Here is a 21,365-nt window from a genome sequence, read left to right as displayed (position 1 = left end):
AATGGACAGAGTCAGGATCAGGCAACAATTTCTTATTCCTCCTGTTTCCAAGGATTTGCTGGGTGGCTCCCTCAGGCTGAGCTTAGCGGCCTGTCAGCCACCCAGAGCACCGAGGATCCCTACCAGCCCCAGTAGAAATGCCAAAGAGGCCACCCAGTGGTCAGATGGCTAAAGGCTGCAAGGGAAATCAGGAGCAAAAACGCTGTGGAAAATATGGAAATGCTATAACCATTATGTTTCATTTGTGCAAGTGACTGACCTGGGTTAGACTCCTTTCCACAATCAGCCTCCTCTTAAAATTTGCAGTCAATTGTCAATGACCCACTTTATAAATGATCCTAGCTAATTCCTGGTCTGAAGCTGATTTCCTTCTTCTATCCAGCATGCTTAAGAATGTTCCCATATTCCTGGGGAAAGAAAACTTTGACAGCAACATCAGCGAGAGTGCTACAAATTGTATAAAACCTGTAGTGGCCCTTGTCTGGAAGTGGGTTTATATTCTAAATACGTGCAGGAGCCCCCACCCCTGCCTGTGATGCCAGGCTAGAAGAAGATCTCAGGGTGTGTACAGTAGATACAGCCCTAAAAGTCCTGGAGGATGGGAGTCCATGTTCTTGAAATAAAGGTGGACAAAGAAGTGGGAGAGAACCAGGGCAGGGACCCCGTAAGCACAGAGGGACAACCTCTTTCCTCCATCTCCCTCTAGGCTTCTTCCAGGTGCTCACCACTAACCCTTCAGAGCCCTGTAGGCTCCCATTGCCCCAGCCTGCCCCTTCCCTGTGTTCTAGGAGGCCCCCATGCTACAGGTCTCATCCAGATGAGGTGCTGTCTGACCCTGCTTGCCCAGCCCTCCCTCCCCAGCTAAGCCACCAGGCAGCTGCTGTTCCATAGCAAGCAGAAACCCTGCCCCTTGTGTCAAATGAACACGTCACTACATTTGTGTTTAGTTGGCATAACACAGAGTACACATTTCAGGTGGAAAGTTTCCAGGAGAATTATCTGTCCAAAGATCAGCTATACTCCGTGTCCATCAGCTGAAAGAATGAGCCTGTGACCTGCATGTGTGTCGTTTTCCATTCAAATAGTCATTTTTTCATGACGTTTCTGTCTCCTCCCCAGATTTTCCCTTTGTTCCGTGCCCTGGGTGCAAATGGCGTCCTCATTGAGTATGAAGACATGTTTCCCTACGAGGGCCACCTGAGGCTGCTAAGGGCCAAGCATGCGTACAGGTACCTGAGCTGCCAAGCAGGGTGATGCCTCTGTAGAGAAAGTGGGATGTGCAGGGCAGCAACCTGGAGGGGAGGGGAGGGGAGGTAAGAATTGTTAAATGCATGTTTTTAATCATAAAAATAAAGCACGTTCACTGAAGAGAATTTGGAAACATTTAAAAGAAAGTAAGCATCCATATATTCAAAGCTATGGATGTTTCAGTAGTCATGTACAGATGTGAGAGTTGGACCATGAGGAAAGCTGCATGCCAAAGAATTGATGCTTTTGAACTGTGGTGTTGGAGAAGACTCTTGAGAGTCCCTTGGACTGCAAAGAGATCAAACCAGTCAATCGTAAAGGAAATCAACTCTGAATATTCATTGGAAGGACTGAAGCTAAAGCTCCAATACTTTTGCCACCTGATGTGAAGAGCTGATACATTGGAAAAGGCCCTGATGCTGGGAAAGATTGAGGACAGGAGGAGAAGTGGGCAACAGAGGATGAGGTGGTTGGAAGACATCACTGACTCAATGGACAAGAGTTTGAGCAAGCTCTAGGAGATAGTGATGGTCAGGGAAGCCTAGCGTGCTGCAGTCCATGGAGTCGCAAAGAATCAGACATGACTTAGCGACTGAGCAACAACAGCCACAAATGATCCCCCAGGAGGAAGCGCTGTGATATGTTTCAGCCTTGTCTGTGGAGATGAAATGCATGGAGGACACTTTGACAGGTGTCCAGGCAGGAGGAGGAGGGAGGGTCTTTAAGGCCCCAAGTGGGATCTTCACCAGAAAAGTGAGGATTAAAGGGGAAAGGATCAGTATCAGGAAAGTCAGATAGCTTGGTCATGGACGTACCCCATTTGGCTTTAAAATTATGGGTATCCGTGTAAACCAATAACAAATAGCCCAAAAGAAAACTGGACAAAGAACATTTTGATTCCCCCCAAAAGAAAGAAGTATATGATAATAATAAAACAATGAAATGCCATTTTGGCTACCAAATTGGAGAAGCTTTTAAAACAAAGTGATAGTGCTCTGTGTCCACGAGGGTGAGCAAAAACTAGCCTCCTGCTGGTGGGCTGTAGAGCAGCCTAACCATTCTGGAGGGTGGCTTGGCTCCGTGTGACAGGACTCCCAACAAGTGCCTGTGAGTGGGAAACAGGAAAGGCGTGATCCAGAGCATTAATGTGGTGTGATGACAGAGGTGTTCGTGTTTCTTCGTACAACGAACGTGTTCTGTTCCTTTGTTTTTAAAAGTGAAAAAGGTACCCGGGTTCCAGTGAAGCTTGAAAAAGGCATATTTAAAGATAGAACCTTATATAATCAGTTCATTTATAAAACTGATTAACTTTAGAGATGGTTCAAACACAGAAATTGAGATGAATTCGTAAATGACACCTCAGAGTAGAGTGGTCGGGGGCCCTTCCAGGATGGCATCCTCAGTAATCTCAGTGGCAGGATGTTGACCTGGACGAATACTCAGGGGTGCTGACAGTGACTTCCTTCCAAGGGTTTTATCCATTTGTAGATGGATAAACAAATACATGCGTACTCAGTCATGCCTGACTCCTTGCAATCCCATGGACTATAATCTGCTAGGCTCCTCTGTCCATGGAGGTTTTCCAGGCAAGAATACTGGAGTGGGTTGCAATTTCCTACTCCAGGGGATCTTCCCAACCTGGGGACCGAACCCACGTCTCTTGCATCTCCTGCATTGGTAGGCAGATTCTTTACCACTGAGCTACCTGGAAAGCCCCAGTAGATGGGATTACTAACCCCCTCAGATGAGTCACTCCACCTAGTCTTGGTACTCTATTAAAGGGGTCACCAGCCTTTTCTGTAAAGGGCCAGACAGTAGATATTTCTGTCTGTGCAGCCCGTCTCATCTCTGTTACAACTATTTGTGGGGCAAAAGCAGCCACAGGTGATGATAATGAGTGGGCATGGCTACGACCCAATAAAACCCTATTTGTGGACACTGAAGGATGAATTCCATACAATTGTTGTTCTTTTGTCACTCAGTTGTGTCCGACTCTTTGCCACCCATGGACTGTAGCCCGCCAGGCTCTCCAGTCCATGGGGTTTCCCAGGCAAGAACACTGGAGTGGGTTGCCATTTCCAGGAGATCTTCCCAACCCAGGGATCAAACTCATGTCTCCTGCCCTGGCAGGTGGATTCTTTACTGCTAAGCCATCAGGGAAGCCCTCCCATACAGCTTTTACAGGTCGCAAAATGTTATTCTTCTCTTGATTGTTCTCAACAATTTTTAAATGTTGAAACCATTCTTAGGTCATGGGCTGTACAGAAACAAGCAGTGAATCTACCCTCAGGCCCTATCTTCCCACCATCGTTCTAGACTATGATTCCTTGTGTGGCCCAGTTTCTGGTAAAATGACTTTAGCTTCGTGTAGAGTTTGGATCAGAATAGCTGGTAAGAAGTAAACTGTTACTTGATGACATAACAGAGCATCATTTTCCTGAACCGTGGCATGGAAGTCTTCTCTGAAAACTTACACCTGTTGGGCTTTTCAGAGTTAGTGACCCTACTAGTTTCCTCAGTAGCATCCCCCAGGAACCTGATAAGCGGGGACTGGGAGCCTAAATGGAAGCCAGCCTGCACCTCTTAGGGTGGTCTTTGTCTCCCTGCTGCTACTGCTGCTGCTAAGTCGCTTCAGTCGTGCCCGATTCTGTTCAACCCCATAGACGGCAGCCCACTAGGCTCCTCTGTCCCTGGGATTCTGCAGGCAAGAACACTGGAGTGGGTTGCCATTTCCTTCTCCAATGCGTGAAAGTGAAGTTGCTCAGTCGTGCCTAACTCTTTGTGACCCCATGGACTGCAGCCTACCAGCCTCCTCCGTCCATGGGATTTTCCAGGCAAGAGTACTGGAGTGGGTTGCCATTGCCTTCTCCTTGTCTCTCTAGCCCTTCGGAAATCAAAGAGATCCTGCACCTGGCCACGCTGAATGAGCTCGAGGTCATTCCGTTGGTGCAGACATTTGGGCACATGGAGGTAAGTGGGAGGAAGGGAAGTTACCTTGCACCCAGGTGTGGGGTTCAGGGGTGCACAGGCAGGGCTAGCGACCTGCAGGGAACAGCTCAGTGCTGCACAGAGAGGCTCTGAACAGCTGAGGAGCTGTTGTCTGATAAATCTAGCATCTAGGCCCTCTCAACATCAGTTTCCATAGACTTGTTTTTCCTTTGAGTGTCCATCCCACTTTCCAATTATTTGCATGTCTCAATTTTGGGTTGACAACTGGACATTTCAGATCATGTGTTATAGTGAATCTGACTTCTTCCCCCATGGGTAGTTGTAAATTGCCTGGATTTAATCTGTCTCCCCAGATGTGTGTGGCCACAAATGCCTCTGTTGGGTTTTTATTCTTGCTTTTATTTTTTGTTCTTAGGGGGTCACTCTTCTGTCTTGAAAGCTGGTGATTCCACGTAGTTTGGGCAGTAGTTGTGCCCAAGCCCGTAAGGCTCCACGTTGTGCCCCAGGGGCTGGGGTGCCACACCTAAGAGCTCAGCCACTGCTCAGTCTGACGTGGCTTCTGCTTTCCACCCAGACCTCTCAGGCCCCTGCGTGTGTGTGTGCGTGTGTGTGTGTGTGGCCCCAGCCAGCTGGTGTGAAGGAGAATGTGTGTCATCTCTGTGGTCCTGTGAGGACCACAGAATTCATAACAGTTTGCCACTCTTACTGACAGGTCTCCAAGAACTGGGTTTACCCACATCCAGCCACTGGTGGGCACAGGGGGTGGGGCCCTGGGCAGAAGCTGCAGAATCTCTGTTTTTACCTAAAGTTGTGGCAGTCTTTCATGAACAAACATTTCCCAGTTTGTTGTTCACCTTTGGTTGGTTTCCGGAGGCCTGAAATTGTTTTTGACAAATGGTTCCACTTTGTACTTGTTTTGTGTGTGTGTTGGGCAGGGCGGTGGGGAGTGGGTAGTTTGCCAGCCTCTTCACTTGAGCACGAAGTCCACCCACATGTAATTCTTCTGTGAAGGGGGACTGTCTTGTCTGCTTTCTCACTCAGCCTAGTTAGAGGTGGAAGAGAGGGGCTGTTGACCAAGCAGCCAGGTTGCTCAAAGCCCTGTCTCCTGTGCCCAGGGCAGCCCCGCTGGCCCCCCTGGGAACTCTAACAGACACGAGGCTGACAGGGTGCAGGGACAGGAGCCCAACTGCAGGGAGCTCGGGCACAGGCTTCTCCCCAGGGTCGCCAGCTTTCCTATTGTCTCCCTGCAGTTCGTGCTGAAGCACGAGGCTCTCGCTCACCTCCGGGAAGTGGCACGTTTCCCTAACACCCTGAACCCCCACAAAGAGGAGTCCCTGGCATTGGTCAGAGCCATGATCGACCAGGTGATGGAGCTGCACCCGGGCGCCCGGTGGCTCCACATTGGCTGTGACGAGGTGGGTGCCTCCCCTTGCCAGCAGGCGACTCCCCTAAGTCTGCAGCAGCCCCTTGTCTTCACCTCAAGGTCATCTGCTCCCACCTCGTGGGGTCTTCTCTTAAATAGAAAAGCAGCTCCAGGAGTAAAGAAAGGCTGTCTGAGGAGATGTGCCCCAATAAGGGCCGTGGTCCTAGCTGACAAGTGATCTCCCGTGGGCAAACCTGCTGAGCCAAGCAGGGTGCAGTGGGGTGCAGGCACCCACGGGACAGCAGAGCAGCCCCCAGTTACTGCATGTTCATGTCCTTGGGGCCAAGGTGGCCATGAGATTGAGCCGGTTACTTTTCTCCATCTGAAGCAGTGCAGTTTTAGACAGCGGGAGAAGGGAAACACCACTTTAGGGTCATGGAGCACTTTAGGGTCATGGAGCACCGGCTAGAAAGGCAGTTCCCAGGGGTGCCCCCCCTTGTCCTCAAGAAACACAGGATCTTAGGAAGATTATGAGCCACTGAGCAGTGACCCAAAGACCTCTGCTTGTCTGAGATCAGGCATCTGAGCAAGGACAGTGGTTTGTGGACATTTTATTCCAGAGTTTGATCCTCTTCAAAAAAACCTTTTTAAAAAAAAAAAAAAACGTGTAATATAGAATTTACCACTGAAAGCAATTGAAAGTGAACAATCCAGTAACTTTTTAGTCATTCTCAGTGTCGTGCAGCCCTCATCCCTGCCTAGGGCAGGGCCTCTCATCTCCCCACCCGCCCCCCCACCCTCTACCCCTGCCTCCATATCTCCTTTCCATCTCTGCATTATTCCCCTGCCCCAGCACCCCATAAATGAAATGCTGCTCCATCCATGGGCTTCTCTCCCTGGGCACCTTCTCCAGCTTCATTCATCTGCATGGCAGCTGAGTGATATTCCAGCGTGTGGACAGGCCACGCTCTGTTTATCCATCTTGTGTTGCTGGACGTCTGGTCATTTTACCTTCTGGCTCCTGTGATGCTCCTGTGCCCAGACTCAAGCGAGTCTTTGAGCTGAGTTTGGGTGTTGGTGCAGAAGGCAGGGGCGCCCTTCACTGCCCCCTCCCCATGGGCAGCTTCCCCGAGATTTCTCCCAGGCCACAGCATGAACCCGTGGGTGAGGCTGAGTGGTCCTGAGGCCAACCCACCCGTGTCTCCCAGGTCTACTACCTTGGAGAGGGTGAGACCTCAAGACAGTGGTTGCAGCAGGAGCCCAACACCAAAGCAGAGCTGTGTCTGTCCCACATGGAGGCGGTGGCCAGCCACGTGCGGGCCCGGTACCCCACCACAACGCCCCTGATGTGGGATGACATGCTGCGGGACATCCCCGAGGACCAGCTCTCAGGTCAGCGAGGAGCGGCCCTGGCGGGCGGTTGCGGGGGTCGGGGTGGGTAGTGGTGGTGGTGCAGGGCACGCTCAGCAGTGGGGCTTCCTGGTGCCACGAGGGGTGGAAGCCAAGTGCTCCAAGCCCCCAGCTGCTCAGGAGAGACCTAGACCCTGTTGTAGAGCTGCACTGAAGCTTCTAGTTCCAGACCATCCCTTTATTAGGACCACTTTCACGTGTTCTTATATGACAGAGCCATTTTCCTAAAAGGTCTTGCAGGAGTGTGGTTGTGAGAGACCTGACCTGGAGGGTAGCATGAGGCCCCAGGTGTGGGGCTCCGACCGTCAGGAGCAGGGGGTGGGTTGCGGAGCAGGGGCCCCCAGCAGACCATGAGCACGCCCAGTGCTTCTAGGGCCCTTGGCCTCACACGCCTGCATTGCCAGCCCTGTAGGGGGCTCCACTGAGGTTCACACTGGCTGGTTGAGGGAAGCAGAGGCCCCCCAAGCCCAAGCCCAGCAAGGCCTAGCTTGAGGCTTTGGGATGAGACGGGGAGATTGCCACACATGCTTCTGCAAGGTCCAGGTGTCCTGGCTGCAGCCATTACCACGTGTGGCCACTTAGGTTTTAACTCATTATAAATAAGTCCATTTAGCAGTGCATTCCTGCTGCACCTGGGCCTGCCCCGCGTGCAGACACGGTGCCGCTCCCTCCCTTAAGGGAGCACTGGAGCCGCTGGCCTGGGGCATGGCCCTAGCAACTCCAGCAGTGTCCAGTCACTTCCAGAGCCGACTGGCCTGGCGGCTGCAGCGTTTATAAGCACTTAGTGCAGTACTGAGTCTGTACTTAAATCCATTTTAATGCAAGAAAGGAGGGCTGAAGGGACCCGCCCTCATGGCCTCTCTCCACTCCCAGGGTCTAGGGTACCGCAGCTGGTGGAGCCTGTGCTTTGGGACTATGGGGCCGACCTGGACCTCCACGGAAAAGGTCAGTACCAGAACGGAGCCTGGCGGTCATGGGCTCCTCTTGGTTTTCCCCCCAGACAAGCATGTGTTTCGGGCTTCACAGCTACACCTCGTCAGGGCCTGCCACTCACACCTCTTACTTGCTCATCCAGTGCTCCTTGTGGAGAAGTACCGGAAGAGTGGCTTCTCCTGGCTCTGGGCCGCCAGCGCCTTCAAGGGGGCCACAGGAGTGAACCAGAGCCTGACCCCTATCGAGCACCACCTCAGAAACCACCTGCAGTGGCTGCAGGTGGCGGGCAGTGTGCCAGCGGACACGCTGCGGGGCATCATCCTGACTGGCTGGCAGAGGTGAGGCCACATGGGGCCCGGGGATGCCCTCGGGAGGGTCGAGCGGCTCCTGTCACTCAGGACACATGGCCCTCCCCAGCCCATCCAGTCTGGGCCTCAGTTCTTCTCGCCTTCTGTCAAGGGGAAGCAGTCAGCACTCTGAGGAGGGGGTGGGAGAACCAGCCACACAAAACAAGCCACTTGGGGTCAAGCCCCTCACACCACACTGCTGAGGGGATGAGGCTCAGGGTGTCAGCACCCCGGGGCACTGGCCCTCCTGGTGCACGCTCTGTCTGCACCATGCGTGTCTCTGCATGTTCACACCACCCCAGCCGCTTGGGAGAAGCGTGAAGACAGACCTCAGCTCATTCAGAATTTCACACCATCTGAAAAGTAGAGTGACAGGTTAACGCCTGGTCCCAGGCAAGTCCTGGCCTCAGGTCCCATCCTGAGGGGGAGGCCAGGTGGCCCCAACACCAAGGGCAGGAGGCCCTGACCCCACGGGAGGCAACTGGAGGCGGGGCTGGTGGCTGACCCTCAGCCCTCACTTACAGAGCTGAGTCAGAGATGAACTGCCAAGAATTTCAAGGTGGCAACTGCAGAGCATTAAGCCCAGGCAGGTCCCTCTGGGTGGGATCTGAGTGTGACTGCCAGCTGCATACCCACAAAACCAAGGAAGCTTCTGGAAGCAGCAGAAGCTTCTCGATCCCTGTCCTGTCTCACGGTGGCTCATGCCCGAGCATCCGCTGAGTCCCTCTCCCGCGGACTTAGGTACGACCACTTCTCTGTGCTGTGTGAGCTGCTGCCCGTGGGAATCCCGTCCCTGGCCGTCTGCCTGCAGGTGCTGCTGCACGGTATGGCCCCCTGCTCCTCCCAGGAAGCCAAGTGCCGGGGCCCCTAACTGCTGCCACCTCCACCTGGCTGGACTGTGGTCTTACAGCCTGGGTCTCAAGCCTAAACCCAAGACAGAGGCCAGGAAGGTAGGGGGACAGGCCCCTCAGGCAGAGTGAACCCACAAGAAAGTTCATCCTGGATAGGGTGCAAGAAAGGGCCCGTCTTCACTGGTTAAGTATCCTGAGTGCCCAGTGCCAGTAGGTGTGGCCCCAAGCGAGGGCAGCTCCCTCACTTCTGGTTCTTGTGGGAGCAGCCAGGTGCAGGCAGAGATGCTTAGAGATAGACGAAACCCGCAGGCATGCTTGATGGTGAAGCCATGGTTACATAAACTCCCATTTGAGACCAGGTGGGAATTTAATTGATGATATATGTGGTTTTGGAGCAGAAAGATGTCAAGGTGGTTGAGGAAAGTGAGGACTGAATAATGAACACGTTTAGGATTGTGCTGAGCCACAGGGATGTGGAAGGACAGTTACTGGGACTCTACCCTTTTCTAACCTTCCCACCAGGCTGCTGTGGCCTTGGGCTCATCCATCCCTGAGGTCAGCATGTGTGCAGCTGGACCTGGCCAGCGGTCCTTCTTGATGGTTTTGCCCACCACCCATGCCCAAAGGTCGGGAGGTCCAGCCAGCACAGGGTCCAGGCCACCTCCTGCAGAGGCCTCTCTGACCTCCGTCTATGGTTGGTTTCAGGAGACTTTGCTGAAAATGTCAAAGCAAGAGTGGAGAACTTTCTTGGGATTTCGAGCCTAGAGGAAATGAGTTTTAGGAGGTAACACCCTCACCCCCTGCCCTGCCTCTCCCCTCACATTTGGGCCCTTCCTCAGCACGGCGGCTCCCTGTGCAGTGAGGGCGCCGGCTCCTTCCCTGGCAGCAACATCCTGGCCCTCGTCACACAAGTCAGCCTCCACCTGTGCAGCTCCGTGGATGCGCTGCTGGAGAGGGACAGGTGAGCAGGCAGGGGAGCGACCCCCATCACTTCCTGGCAGGGCAAGGGCCAGCTAATACTGCAAGGAAGCTTCCTAGGTGGAAAACAACTTTTAAAAATCTACCAGATTTTCAAAGGTCTTATTTTACAACCACCAAGGCTGCCTTATGAGCCACAGTGCACCCACCCCACTGCAGGTATGTGACTGGCTGGTTCAGCCCCTACCATCGCAGGAGGAAGCTCATCCACCCCGTCATGATCGAGCACATCCAGCCCCAGGCACTCAGGTAGCCCACGGCTTGCCCCGCTGTGTCCATCCCCAGCACTGCCCACCCTCCACTGTGTACTGGTAGCCTTCTGGACGAGCTGACTAGGTATCACAGCCACAGACTCCTGGGTGACCCAACTGAATCAGCTGTGCCCTTAGGTGTTAAGAGAAGCTGCCTGAGAGGGTTGAGGGTCACCAGACGCCCTGAGCTGGGTCTAGGGCTCCTGGTAGGACCAGACTGCCTAGGGCTGTGGCTGCACATGTCACCAAGGGGACAGGGTCCCAGCTGGCCCTCCCCCCAGCTCTGTGAGCAGAGGCCAACACAGACTGTCCCCACTGAGTATAAGATGCCTTCAACTGTCACGGCAGGTTCACGCAGGAAGAAAAACCCTGCCAGCTAGTTGTGAAGTGCCTGCTAGTTTCAGAGGTCAAACTGACAGTCGCTCATTGATTCCCAACAACCTTATGAGGCTGGTACGAAGGGCCCAGTTCCACGGATGAGTAAACTGAAGCCCAGGATGTCCTGACCTGTGGGTTTCTGGAGGCTATGAGCTAGGCCCCAGGGCCCTCACTGGGCAGGCTAACTGTCCCGCTGGTCCTCAGTCTCCTGGCCAGGTGGAGCGCCCTCGCAGGGGAGCTAGAGGCTGCCCTGCAGCGCGTCTTCTACCCGGACACGGTGGAGGAGTGGCTGGAGGAGAACGTGCACCCCAGCCTGCGGCGGCTGCAGGCTCTGCTGCAGGACCTGGGTGAGGCGGCCCGCCCCAGGCAGGACTCAGGCCAGGACTCCTGAGCGGGGAGGCCAAGCACAGGCCTTCAGCAGCCCCACACCCTTGTCTAGCTGCACCCAGCCCCACGCGCTGCTCCTGAGTCCTGGACAGCCGTGCCAGCAGGCAGCACTCACAGAGTAAATATGGAAGGAAAAGGCCTTCTGGGCCTATGCAGTGATCAGCATTACAACTTTCTTTTGAAATAAAAAGGAGAGTGGAATGCAGAAATCATGTTACTAGAAATTTGAAAGGCTTCATTACTAACCTGGCCCGGGCTGCTTACAGTGGGGCCCACACAATTCTCCGGAGACCCTTCTTGCCCAACCCAGCTCCTAGGGAGCAGAGTCAGCCAAACACTCTCCCTCTGGTCCTGGAGCCTCCTCCAGCCCTGGGACGAACACACCAGAAACCAGTGTACGGCATGTCACACCTTTTAAGAGAAAGCACTCCAGATTTAACCATTTGGAAACCTAACTTTGGCATGTTTAAGTGACTGTCCCCATCGGTCTGGTTGGCAGCCATTACTTGGAAAGGAGAGGATCTCATTTCTCTGGAGTCCCCTGAAGTTGCTCTCACCCAGGCAGCCTCAGAACCCTGGGTCCATGGGTCTACCAGGCCATTCCCAGTGTGGAAGCCTTGTGGGTTTCCCCAGAGATGCTCTTGGCATGTGCTGTACCTTGGAGGGACCCAGGTTCAGAGAAAGCAGAAGAAAACCAACAGTGCAGGTGAGGGTCAGTGTGGCTGGCACCCAGATTCCATGGGGGTGGCTGTAGCCAGCTGCCTAGGCCCTGCTGAGGGGCAGTCATAAGCCTGGCCCATTCTGGCCACATACAAACAGGCTCAACTGCCAGGGTTTGAGAGAAGCTGGGAATATGGGTTCCAAGGGATGGGTGCAAGTTTTTAAATGCTGCTAGAAGAGAAAACCTCTGCCTACACTGAGAGCAGGGGCAGGAGGTTATCCTCCCTGTAAGAGCCCAGCTGCAATCCTGATTGTGATCTGGGCGAGGCAGCAGTGAGCGGTGGTATGAAGTGAGATCTTAATTCCCTACCCAGGAACTGAACCTGGATATCCTGGATGAGAACCAGCAGTCCTGGCCATCAGACCGGCAAGGGCTAGAAGGCTAGAAGTTGGTTTTCTGTGGATCTTTGCCCTGATGGAAAATGCATTTAACAAGGAGGCAAAAACTGTTAATGCAGGTACAAAGTTTATTGAGACTTAGCACAAGTGGAAGAGCACACCGAGAACTGGTTTGAGAAGCAAGGCAGAGACGCACACCCAGAGAGAAAGGGTGTGGGCGTCCCTCTTAGTGAGGAGGAGTGCTGGAAAGAGGCGGTTAAGTCATTTATATAGGTCAATTCTTCCAAGTCTTTACCTTCAGCCAGTTATCTGGTTTCTTTTCCACACCTGACCTACCCTGAGACGCTCCCTTGGGTGTGCATGCACCTCTCAGCCAAGATGGATCTCCAACTGAAGGCTTCTGGGAGGAGCAAGACTCATTATGGCCTGGCATTATCCCCTGACTTTTGACATCCAAGGAACCTTTCTGCGTATGTGCAGTGTCTCCCTTGTCCCAAAAGGAGGAGTGGACATCCCTTAATCCTTTACTCAGAACAGGGTTTTGCCTCTTTGTCCTTGCATGACTATTACCTTAAGGTGTTTAAAAGAGACAGACACTGGCTATTTACCCTGTTTCTGTTGTTACTTCCATTCTGGAGCGCAAACAGGAGGCTAGTTGTAGGTATACATCCTGAAGCCCACTTCTTCCTGCCCCACGAAATGCAATAGGAGGCCAGTTGTGAATGTCTACCTGGAGCCCAGCATCTGTCTCCTGCCTCAGCTGGACTCAAGATGAGCCATCTGGGGTTCTAGAGGCCTCACTATGGCAACAGCACACCAATCAAATGGGCCCCTTGGCATCCACCCTGAGCACCAGGAGCTCACAGGTGAGCAGCTCACTTCTGACTACTGAGGACGTCTGGCTAGTGGAAGGGATGAACATGGGGAGCAGGAAGAGAGCTGGGATCCATAGAACAACAGGCAGAGACAGCATCCTCAGAGGCTGACCCAGCCAGGCCCCACACCTGCCTGCCAAAACCTTGTTGCAACCCGCAGGACTGAGTCCTGGCAAAGACCCTGACCCAGAGAGCTCAGTCCTATGCTTCGTGCCCTGGGACCCCGGGCGTGCTTCCCATTTCAGAGGCCTTGAGCCCCACATGGCTAGCAGGTCTGGCCTGTCCACACCAGGCTATTGCCCCAGCAGGCTGATTCCAGGAAGAGGCAGATCAGCCCGCAGAGAAGGTCCCACTGTGGTTTTGCTTGGAGGACAGAAGCAAGCAGCAGGAATGGCTGAGGGTCCTGCCCTGGGGCTGCCAGGGACACAGGCAAGAGCCGAGAAGGAAGACTCCCAGGGGGCCCATCAGTCCTGCCGGGGCCCCATCAGAACCCTGCTGAGGGGCGCCATGGAGGTCAGCTCTGGTCTCCGGGGCCGTCGGCCTCACTGTCGCTGCTCTGAGACAGCTCCACAGGACTCTCCAGGCGGTGCAGCTCCAGGAAAGCAGTGATAAGCTTGGCAACAGCTTCCACATCGCTGGTCCAGGCCGGCACCAGAAGGGAGGACGGGTCACCGTGGCAAAGATCCTGGCCTCCCAGCAGGAGCCAGAAGACCATGCCAGCCTCCTCACAGGCATCGCCCTCCAGGGTTCCCGCCAGGACCCCACACCTTACCCGGTCCCCACCCTCACCTGACCTTAGCCCAGGCCTCTCTGCCACTGGGGACCCCTGATGTGCCCCTCCCCTCTGTCCCTGCAAGGACCCCTGATACCACCTAGCAGGTGACCCCCAAAGCCCCACCTCCTCCATGTTCCTGAAGCCTCTCTGCCCTGCCACAGTCCCTTATGAGGGCCACTTGCCTGGGGGCAAGGGCATAGTGGGCAGCCCTGGCCCATCATCTCCCATCCTCAGCTTACCTGCGGTGGCCCATGACAGCACTCTGGGTGAGGGGGTGGGAGAAGCCTGTGGCGAACCGAAGCACCACTACATAGCCCTTCCCGAAGTACCGGACCTTCTCCTCCTCCACATTCACGTCCCGGATGTCACTGAGCAGGACCACCACTGTGGGCGGGGCCGGGTCAGTGGCCATGTCCCCCGCCCACCCTGCCCCTCTCGCCCTGCCCCTCTCGCCTGGATGCTGGCACAGTGCAGAGGATCAGAGCCTGCTTGTCATGAAGGAATTCGTGTCACTCCAGGTCGGAGGCCCAGAAGATGCCGGGACCCAGCATTAGATGTCATAGGAAGTGACCACAGCACAGCGTCCTGTGACTGCCGATTAACACCCAATCTGAGTGAGAGGGAACATCTGGCAGGCCTACTGCCTTGAAAGGCCCACCTGTCTAACACGTCAGGGGCTGGCTAAGCATGGTACTGCCCAGCTTTCTGCTTCATTTTCCTCAACTGCTAGAAAATGCCTTGCTGGTCTCTAGTGGCCAGTCACTGAGCTGGGGGTTGCCAGGCAGTTTTCTTTGGGCCAAGGCACATCTGAGGACACAAAGCATCCATGAGGCAGGACACAACTCTGGTCACCGAGCAGCCAGTTTCCCCTTTCCAGGTCAGGCAGACGCTCACTGCCTTCTGTCCACCCCAGAGTAACCCATGTCCTGTTCATGCCCCACGCCTTACCTTGGTCATGGCCTGCTCTGCAGAGAGTCAGCAGCTTTCTATACAAGCTGAATGTCTTCAGCACTACCTTCCCGGTGCTCTTGTTGAAGACGGCTTCCTAGAATGCCAGCCACAAGGTGGTCACCTGGCTGCTGGCCTGTGGGCCAGTCCAATACACGCTAACTTGCCAACTGTATCCCCACCCTCCCCAGAGCAGACACAAGGAGGCAGCCCTCTTCCTTCCCATCCCAGTCAGAACCCCAGACCCCTGCAGCCAGACCCCTCCAGGGTCTCGGGTGTGAAAAGAAGCAGGTACTTCTCTCCACAGTTGAGAGAGGTGAGCACTGAGGATAAGGTCATCAAATGAGGGAACAGGGCAGAGAACAATACTGGGGCCAGGCAACCCAAAGGACACATGAGGAAGGACAAAAGGGAGGAGAGGGAGGTGGCCTCGCCCTTCTAGGAGAGCAGCTTCAGAAGATTCTGTGGCCCACAAATGGTCACAAATAGGCAATGTCCAGGGGCCAAGTCAAGCTGGCCAGAAACCACTGGGCTCACATTTCAGGATCGGGGTGGAGGGCATTAGGACCCTGGAGTCTTTCTTCCTTTGACGAGCCCTGCAGGGGAACCCAGGAGCCCCAAAGCCTGGGCACCCTTCCTGCATCAGCCTCACCTCCCAGTCCTCCAGGTTCTGCACGGCCACAAACAGACAGCCCGTGACGTAGAAGAGCTTCCAGCCCAGACTATCTGGGGAGCAAACACAGGAGACAGCCATGGGCAGGTAGCAGGGGGGCAAAAGTCAACATGCCTACAGGGGGTGCCTCCTCCCAAAACAGCTGCTTCCCAGACTCTGGGCAGGAGTGGCCCCTGAGGGCCCAGCTGACTGCCCATGCCTCCAAGGACATCCCACCCCTGCCAAGGCCATCCAGCACTGTGGGCCCTGTCACACAGGGCAGGATGTGGTCCACCAGCTCTGCCTTCAGCTCTCCACGTGGGTGACTCCTCGAGATTACGATCATGGCACCGTGTGTGAGAGCAGAGATGGGGGACTACTTCCAGGGAGCTGCTGAAAGCATAGACTATTCCTGCCACAAGACCTGAGGCAGACATGAGAGTGCCTTTCTGCATATTTTATGACATGAAAATGCTGATGTAAATGAATGCAAGCTGTGGGGGGCACACAAGCGCATGAAGGTGAGACCACGCCTGCAAACCATTTAGAGGAAGAAAGTCCAACTCCTTATGACCCCATGGACTGTAACCTGCCAGCCTCCTCTGTCCATGGGATTTCCTAGGCAGAAGTGGGTAGCCATTCCCTTCTCCAGGGGCTATTCCCAACCCAGGGATAGAAACCAGGTCTCCCACACTGCAGGCAGATTCTTTACCATCTGAGCAACCAGGGAAGCCCCATTTAGAGGCAGGGACAATCCCCCAAATCATGCCTATCAGATTACAAATGACAGGGTTTCCTTTTTTCTCTTATTTTCCAATCAGCTAAGGAAGCTCCTAGGGATGGGGCGGGGCAGGGCAGATGCCGTTCCTCACCTCCACTGTAGTAGGCAGCAGCCAGGCCGATCGACAAGATTCCTGTGGGGAGAAAACCAGTCCCTTTCCATTGGGCCACCACTAGCCCAGAGACCACCTCCTCCCATGACCCGCAGACCCAGGTAAGCAGCCCCCCCTGCTGCCAGGGATGGCTAAGAGCAGGGAGCAGGGGGGGCAAGAAAACCGCCAGGCTCAGAAATTGTGGAAACAACCAGGAAGTCTGTTTACAAGAATGTTCTACCTCAGTCACAGTATTCACTGGTCACATGTCTACGTTGAGGTTCCAGAGCTGACAGGGGAACCAGAAAGAGGAACCTGATGTGGGTCTCATCCACTGACAGCACATGGTGTGGAATGAAGACAAGACTGCAGGTGAAGAATCACGACCCCGCACGAGACGAAACAGGAAGAGTCCCGGGAAAGAAGGCCCAGAGCCAGGCTGCCGAAGGTGCAGCAGCACCTCCCCTCACACCTCAGTTCCAATCAACATGTGCAGCTGCCCAGGGAGTGCAGGGCAATGGGGATTGACAGGGTACAGGACCAGGGGCCTCCCCACCCTTACTCCTTACTGTCTCCATCACACAGGCCCTAACCTTATGAAAGCAAACAAAAAAGGAAATACAGGGACCTCATAGGAGCATGGAGACTATTAACCAAAGGATGTTAAATGGTGAAAAAACACAAGACTGACCCTCTGTAAAAGCACTCGAAAAGGATAAAAGCTGGAAAGACATAATAGTTGCTATTTCCTGGGGTAGTAGAACCAAGGAAAATTTTAGTTTAATCTTCATCCTTTTGTAAAGTTGGATTTTTAACTTGAGAAATATGAACATCCTTACCAACCAGCAGGGACCAGGATCTGATGCCTGGAGCCCTCTTCAGATGGAGGCGGGAGCTGGTGCGTGTCTCCACCTGCATATACATCCCTGGAACGTGCTGCCACCACCTTCAACAAGAGACCAGGGCGCCTAGGGAAGGACACAAAGAGACAGCTGGAGCCCTTGGGCCGCTGCTAACAGACAAGAACCCAGCTCCTCTCCAGGACAGGATGCCCAGCTGCCCACTGACAAGGTCCACACAGGTTCAGAAACCACTCAGCTTGTGCTGACTGCTGTCCTGTGGTCAGGCAAGTCAACCCCCTAGGGACCCATGTCCTCTGTAAGGAAGGTTCTTTGCACAGATATAGTGGTTGCACTGGGGCTATGTCCCCTGCTCTGGCTCACAAAGCTTCAACATTTGATCATCACCTGTCCACTTCTTACCTGGAAACCTCAGTCTCTTGGAAACCGTTAGCCCCCAGCAGCCTCCAAACTTCTGGCACCCTATCAGAACGTACCAGAACACCCTCATTTCCCTGTACAGGCCTATGAAAAAGAGAACTGAAAGTCTCGTCATGGTTTGATGAGAGGCACTGATCGAAAAGTCAGTTCCTGCAGCTGCGGAGACAACAGTCCGCACCCAGCGGAGGGTTTGGACGGCCAGGAGCACCAGCTTAATGAACGAGTCAGCAAAGGGGACTGATCTTCCACAAGTGGAGAATTCTGCCCTGCAATACGTTCAAAATGCTGGCTCCAGGGGCCCCGTTTTGGGTAGCTTTTCAGGTGTTCTCTGTAAAGTTGTCAAATTTCTGACAACAAAGAGTGGATTCAGTTCACACAAACGAAGCCAAGATCCTGCGATATCCCCGGCTCCCTCCCTTTGACACGCTTCGCCTGTTTCCACACGCGACTCGGCCGCCCGCGGGGCGAGATCACTCCTGTCACCTGCACGAGCCGCTTAGGACACTCTCCACTGACCCTTGCGGCCACACTGTGCACCCTTCTAGCCTCGAGCGCTGCCAGGCCCCCGGGGCATCGACCCGGGCCGGGTCACAAGACCGCGCTCCCGGAAGGACCTCGGCTGCGGGAGCCGCCCCTCAGCACACCCCGCGCCCCCCAACCCGCAACCGTGGCACAGCCCGGGCGCTCACCGCAGACACAAACCTGCAGGCGCGGAGGCGGGACGGGCGGGACCGGCAGGACTTCAAAACGCGCCGGCCTCCAACTTCCGGAGCTGGGGGCGGGACCAACTGACTTCCGGACCCGCGGGGGCGGATGGGACAGTAGACTTCCAGACTCGGGGGCGGGGCGAGGCGCGCGGGTCCTGACTTCCGGGGCTTCCATTTAGCCCTCGAGAGAAGAGGGCTGGCGGGGCTCTAGAATGAGGTTGACTACCAATCAGTAGAGATTGCGGAGGCTGTCATGGGTTTTGCGCACCCCGGCACTCAGCACAGAGCGCCTGGGGTTGCAGTCTTTAGAAGATCAGCGGAGGCAGGTGAAGTTGTAAGCACGGGACAGCCATTTAAGATGGTAAGGAAACGTGAAGTATATATTTAAGCTCACAACAGATACATACAAACATTATGGTAGGTTCTGTAAAAACTTTAATGGGAAGCATTAAAATAGAACTAAAATAGTTGTTCGTGGTTTGGAAAATTATAGTACAAATGTGAATTCTCCCAACTTGCTCTGTAGATTGAATTGCGAACCTAGTAAGAGTATCAACAGGTTGAAAAATCTGCACAGCGCTGCAAGGCACTGTGGAGGAGGGTAGGAGAGAACTAGAGATCCTTGACCCCCCCAAAAAAACTCAGTGTAGCTGGGAAATTCACATTTTCGTGAGGGCAGTTTTTCTGCTCCTCCTAAACTTGCCCCATTGTAGGGGAAGGAGGACTGTAGTAAGAGATCATATTCTCCAGGAATACCTTGAAATGGCCGCTTAGGTGGCCTCCCTGCTCCACTCTCCAGCAAAACACTCATAATGTACCGCCAGGGCCCCCAGATGAGGCCCCAAGTAGGACCCTGATTTGCCTATTTCCCACTAGAGGATTACCTGAAACAGGAGAGCCTCTACCGCACAGCCACTGCATCAGTGGCCTCCAAACTGGGACGGTCAAGATGATCTATAGAGTGCTGGAAGAACATACTAGAGCTTGTATTCCTACTTATCTTTTTATGTCTATTCTCATGTGTCCTATAATTTACATAAGACTTATACACAGTGTATAAAGAAATATACACACATGGGTATGCATAACCCTAGATGTTTTACCAATATAGGCACAATGTCAAAAATTGGGGGATGACTTTTCTATTTCACCAGTCTCTATGTACTCTGCCTGTGGTTCAGAATCACCTGGTGGGGCTACTGAAACACAGACCACTGGACCTGTTCCAGCAATGGATGGGGCTTGAAATGTACTCATGCTGGTGCCTGCTGCTCTGAGAACCACACCCAGAGAACTTAAGCTCAGAGCTGTAACAAAAGTAGGTTCTGCAAGAATGTGGCAGGTTCCCTGACCTGATGCCTCAGCCCACATTCTATTTCCTTGAAATGCCTTCTGTGGTAAGATTACCGCCATCTTGAAGGTCTATTTGAATTGCTTAGCACCTCCTTTAAGTCCTCTCTGCTTGTGATCTTAATTCCTTAGAATTTAGGGAGAACTGAATTGATACCCAGAAAATTCCACTTTGCATTACAGTCCTTGACATAATTTAACCTTTTATACCAGAGTACAAGCCATTTAAAAATGAAGCCTACACTGGCTTTCTATTAATGTTAAATGAGAGAACAAATGATGGCTGATTTGATTAAAATCCTGCTGAATATAGGTAAGAGCAAAAGACTGGAAATAAATACAAAATACACAAATAGGGGACTGAGTGAATAAAATCTGTACATTTTTTTCCAGTTATCAATACATTACATCTTTGTTTTAAATTCAGACTGCATTGCCCGTTCTATGAAAATGCATCTGAGCCCTTTTTTGTGTGTGTGCTCTCTGGCATGATGTTAAGCTTTGTCAATAGAAGGTGCTGGAGACACTTCAAGGGAGGAGTTTCTCTTCTCGGTCTGGTTCTGTTGTCCTTAATCCACAGTGCACAAGGTTTCTCTAGCGTTCAGCTCTTAAAGTACACACTGGCCAGCTGTACCCAGTATCCTCCACCTTCCCCAGCAACCCATTAGGTGGTTTTGTAGCAGAGTGCCTCCAGTGAGACTAAGAAATGTACAAGGAAATGTATCAAAAAGGAAAGAGACTATTAGTGTTGTGAGAAGAATTCAACAGAATAACCAAATAGTGGATAAGAGAAATTTCTCATTATGGAAGCAGTCCTGCTAATAAATGAAGAAATGATAGGATTAAAACATCAACCTAATCAAACTAGGCCATCTCATCAATGGTTGCAAATTAGCATCACAAAAGGACAGGCACTACAACTGCCTGATGGGATTTCACAACACCACCTAGGAAGTAGTCTTCCCTGGAATTTCCCTGGCAGTCCAATGGTTGAGACTGTGCTCCCGATAAAGGGGATACAAGTTTGATCCTGGTCCAGGAACTAAGATCCTGCTATGCTTTACTGAAAATTCAGAACAAGGGTATGCTAAAGAACACATGGATGCAGTCAGCAATTGCTGAAAACCCTGCAGTCAAACAATCTGAGAAGTGAAATTACTTAGCAGTGTAGACTCTTTGCGATCCTATGGACTGTAACCTACGGGACTCCTCCGTCCATGGAGCAACCTGATTTTTTAACAATGACATGCAAGGAGACATAGGGGTATGTGAATGGAAACTGCAGATTTAACAAACAAACCCCCAAAACTTTAGAACTGGGAACTCCCTATACAGTATTTAACAAAGTGAGACTAATTTTATTTCTAGAAACAAAATTTTTGTAAGAGAAACACACAAACCAATTGTAATACAGACTAATGAAACATTGAACCTTATTTAGATCCAGATTGAAACTAAAATTTAGAGACCTTTGGGGAAACCTGGACACTACACACAGCCCACCAGGCTTCTCTGTTCATGGAATGCTCCAGGCAAGAATACTGAAATGGATAGCCACTCCCTTTTCCAAGGCCTTCCCTGATAGCTCAGTTGGTAAAGAGTCTGCCTGCAATGTAGGAGACCCCAGTTCGATTCCTGGGTCAGGAAGATCTACTGGCGAAGAGATAGGTTACCCACTCCAGCATTCTTGGGCTTCCCTTGTAGCTGGTAAAGATTCCCCCAGCAATATGGGAGACCTGGGTTCAATCCCTG

At 53.0% G+C, this 21,365-nt stretch overlaps 2 protein-coding genes and 1 long non-coding RNA gene across 11 annotated transcripts in view; 2 read left to right on the top strand and 1 right to left on the bottom strand.

Moving 5' to 3' along the window:
* Nucleotides 1-12,761, top strand: part of HEXD (hexosaminidase D) — a 16,980-nt gene extending 4,219 nt beyond the window's left edge. Inside the window, exons 4-14 of one of the 5 annotated variants that reach the window (XM_069541853.1) lie at nt 1,120-1,229; nt 4,131-4,218; nt 5,448-5,612; nt 6,769-6,952; nt 7,844-7,915; nt 8,046-8,241; nt 8,992-9,074; nt 9,807-9,885; nt 9,961-10,062; nt 10,239-10,328; nt 12,130-12,761. In XM_069541853.1, coding sequence (XP_069397954.1) covers nt 1,120-1,229; nt 4,131-4,218; nt 5,448-5,612; nt 6,769-6,952; nt 7,844-7,915; nt 8,046-8,241; nt 8,992-9,074; nt 9,807-9,885; nt 9,961-10,062; nt 10,239-10,328; nt 12,130-12,136 — 1,176 coding nt within the window. In that variant the 3' untranslated portion in view covers nt 12,137-12,761. Of the gene's footprint in view, nt 1-1,119; nt 1,230-4,130; nt 4,219-5,447; nt 5,613-6,768; nt 6,953-7,843; nt 7,916-8,045; nt 8,242-8,991; nt 9,075-9,806; nt 9,886-9,960; nt 10,063-10,238; nt 10,329-10,912; nt 11,305-12,129 lie in introns of those variants that run through there. The other 4 variants (XM_069541849.1, XM_069541854.1, XM_069541851.1 and 1 more) reach the window with 4 other exon arrangements.
* Nucleotides 12,263-21,181, bottom strand: CYBC1 (cytochrome b-245 chaperone 1). 5 transcript variants are annotated; one of them, XM_069541877.1, is made up of 8 exons: nt 18,259-18,342; nt 17,539-17,598; nt 17,116-17,244; nt 16,277-16,318; nt 15,405-15,478; nt 14,753-14,849; nt 14,044-14,188; nt 12,263-13,664 (listed from the first exon to the last, which is right to left on the bottom strand). In XM_069541877.1, the coding sequence occupies exons 3-8, from the start codon at nt 17,198-17,200 to the stop codon at nt 13,544-13,546; spliced, it is 564 nt and encodes a 187-aa protein (XP_069397978.1). In that variant the 5' UTR covers nt 17,201-17,244; nt 17,539-17,598; nt 18,259-18,342; the 3' UTR covers nt 12,263-13,543. The 5 variants fall into 5 exon arrangements, with proteins under 5 accessions (XP_069397978.1, XP_069397979.1, XP_069397977.1 ...); XM_069541878.1 differs by having other exon boundaries at nt 18,246-18,317; XM_069541876.1 differs by having other exon boundaries at nt 17,539-17,640; nt 18,246-18,289.
* On the top strand, nt 14,576-17,012 carry LOC138414439 (uncharacterized). The gene is made up of 2 exons (XR_011246834.1): nt 14,576-16,398; nt 16,557-17,012. It is a non-coding gene; the product is annotated as an uncharacterized lncRNA (long non-coding RNA).
* Nucleotides 21,182-21,365: the final 184 nt, after the last annotated feature.

The sequence above is a fragment of the Ovis canadensis genome, chromosome 11, assembly GCF_042477335.2.
Source record: "Ovis canadensis isolate MfBH-ARS-UI-01 breed Bighorn chromosome 11, ARS-UI_OviCan_v2, whole genome shotgun sequence".
Classification (NCBI taxonomy): Eukaryota; Metazoa; Chordata; class Mammalia; order Artiodactyla; family Bovidae; genus Ovis; species Ovis canadensis.
The sequence above is the reverse complement of the archived record's forward strand: the minus strand, read 5'-3'. Positions and strand labels throughout refer to the sequence as shown.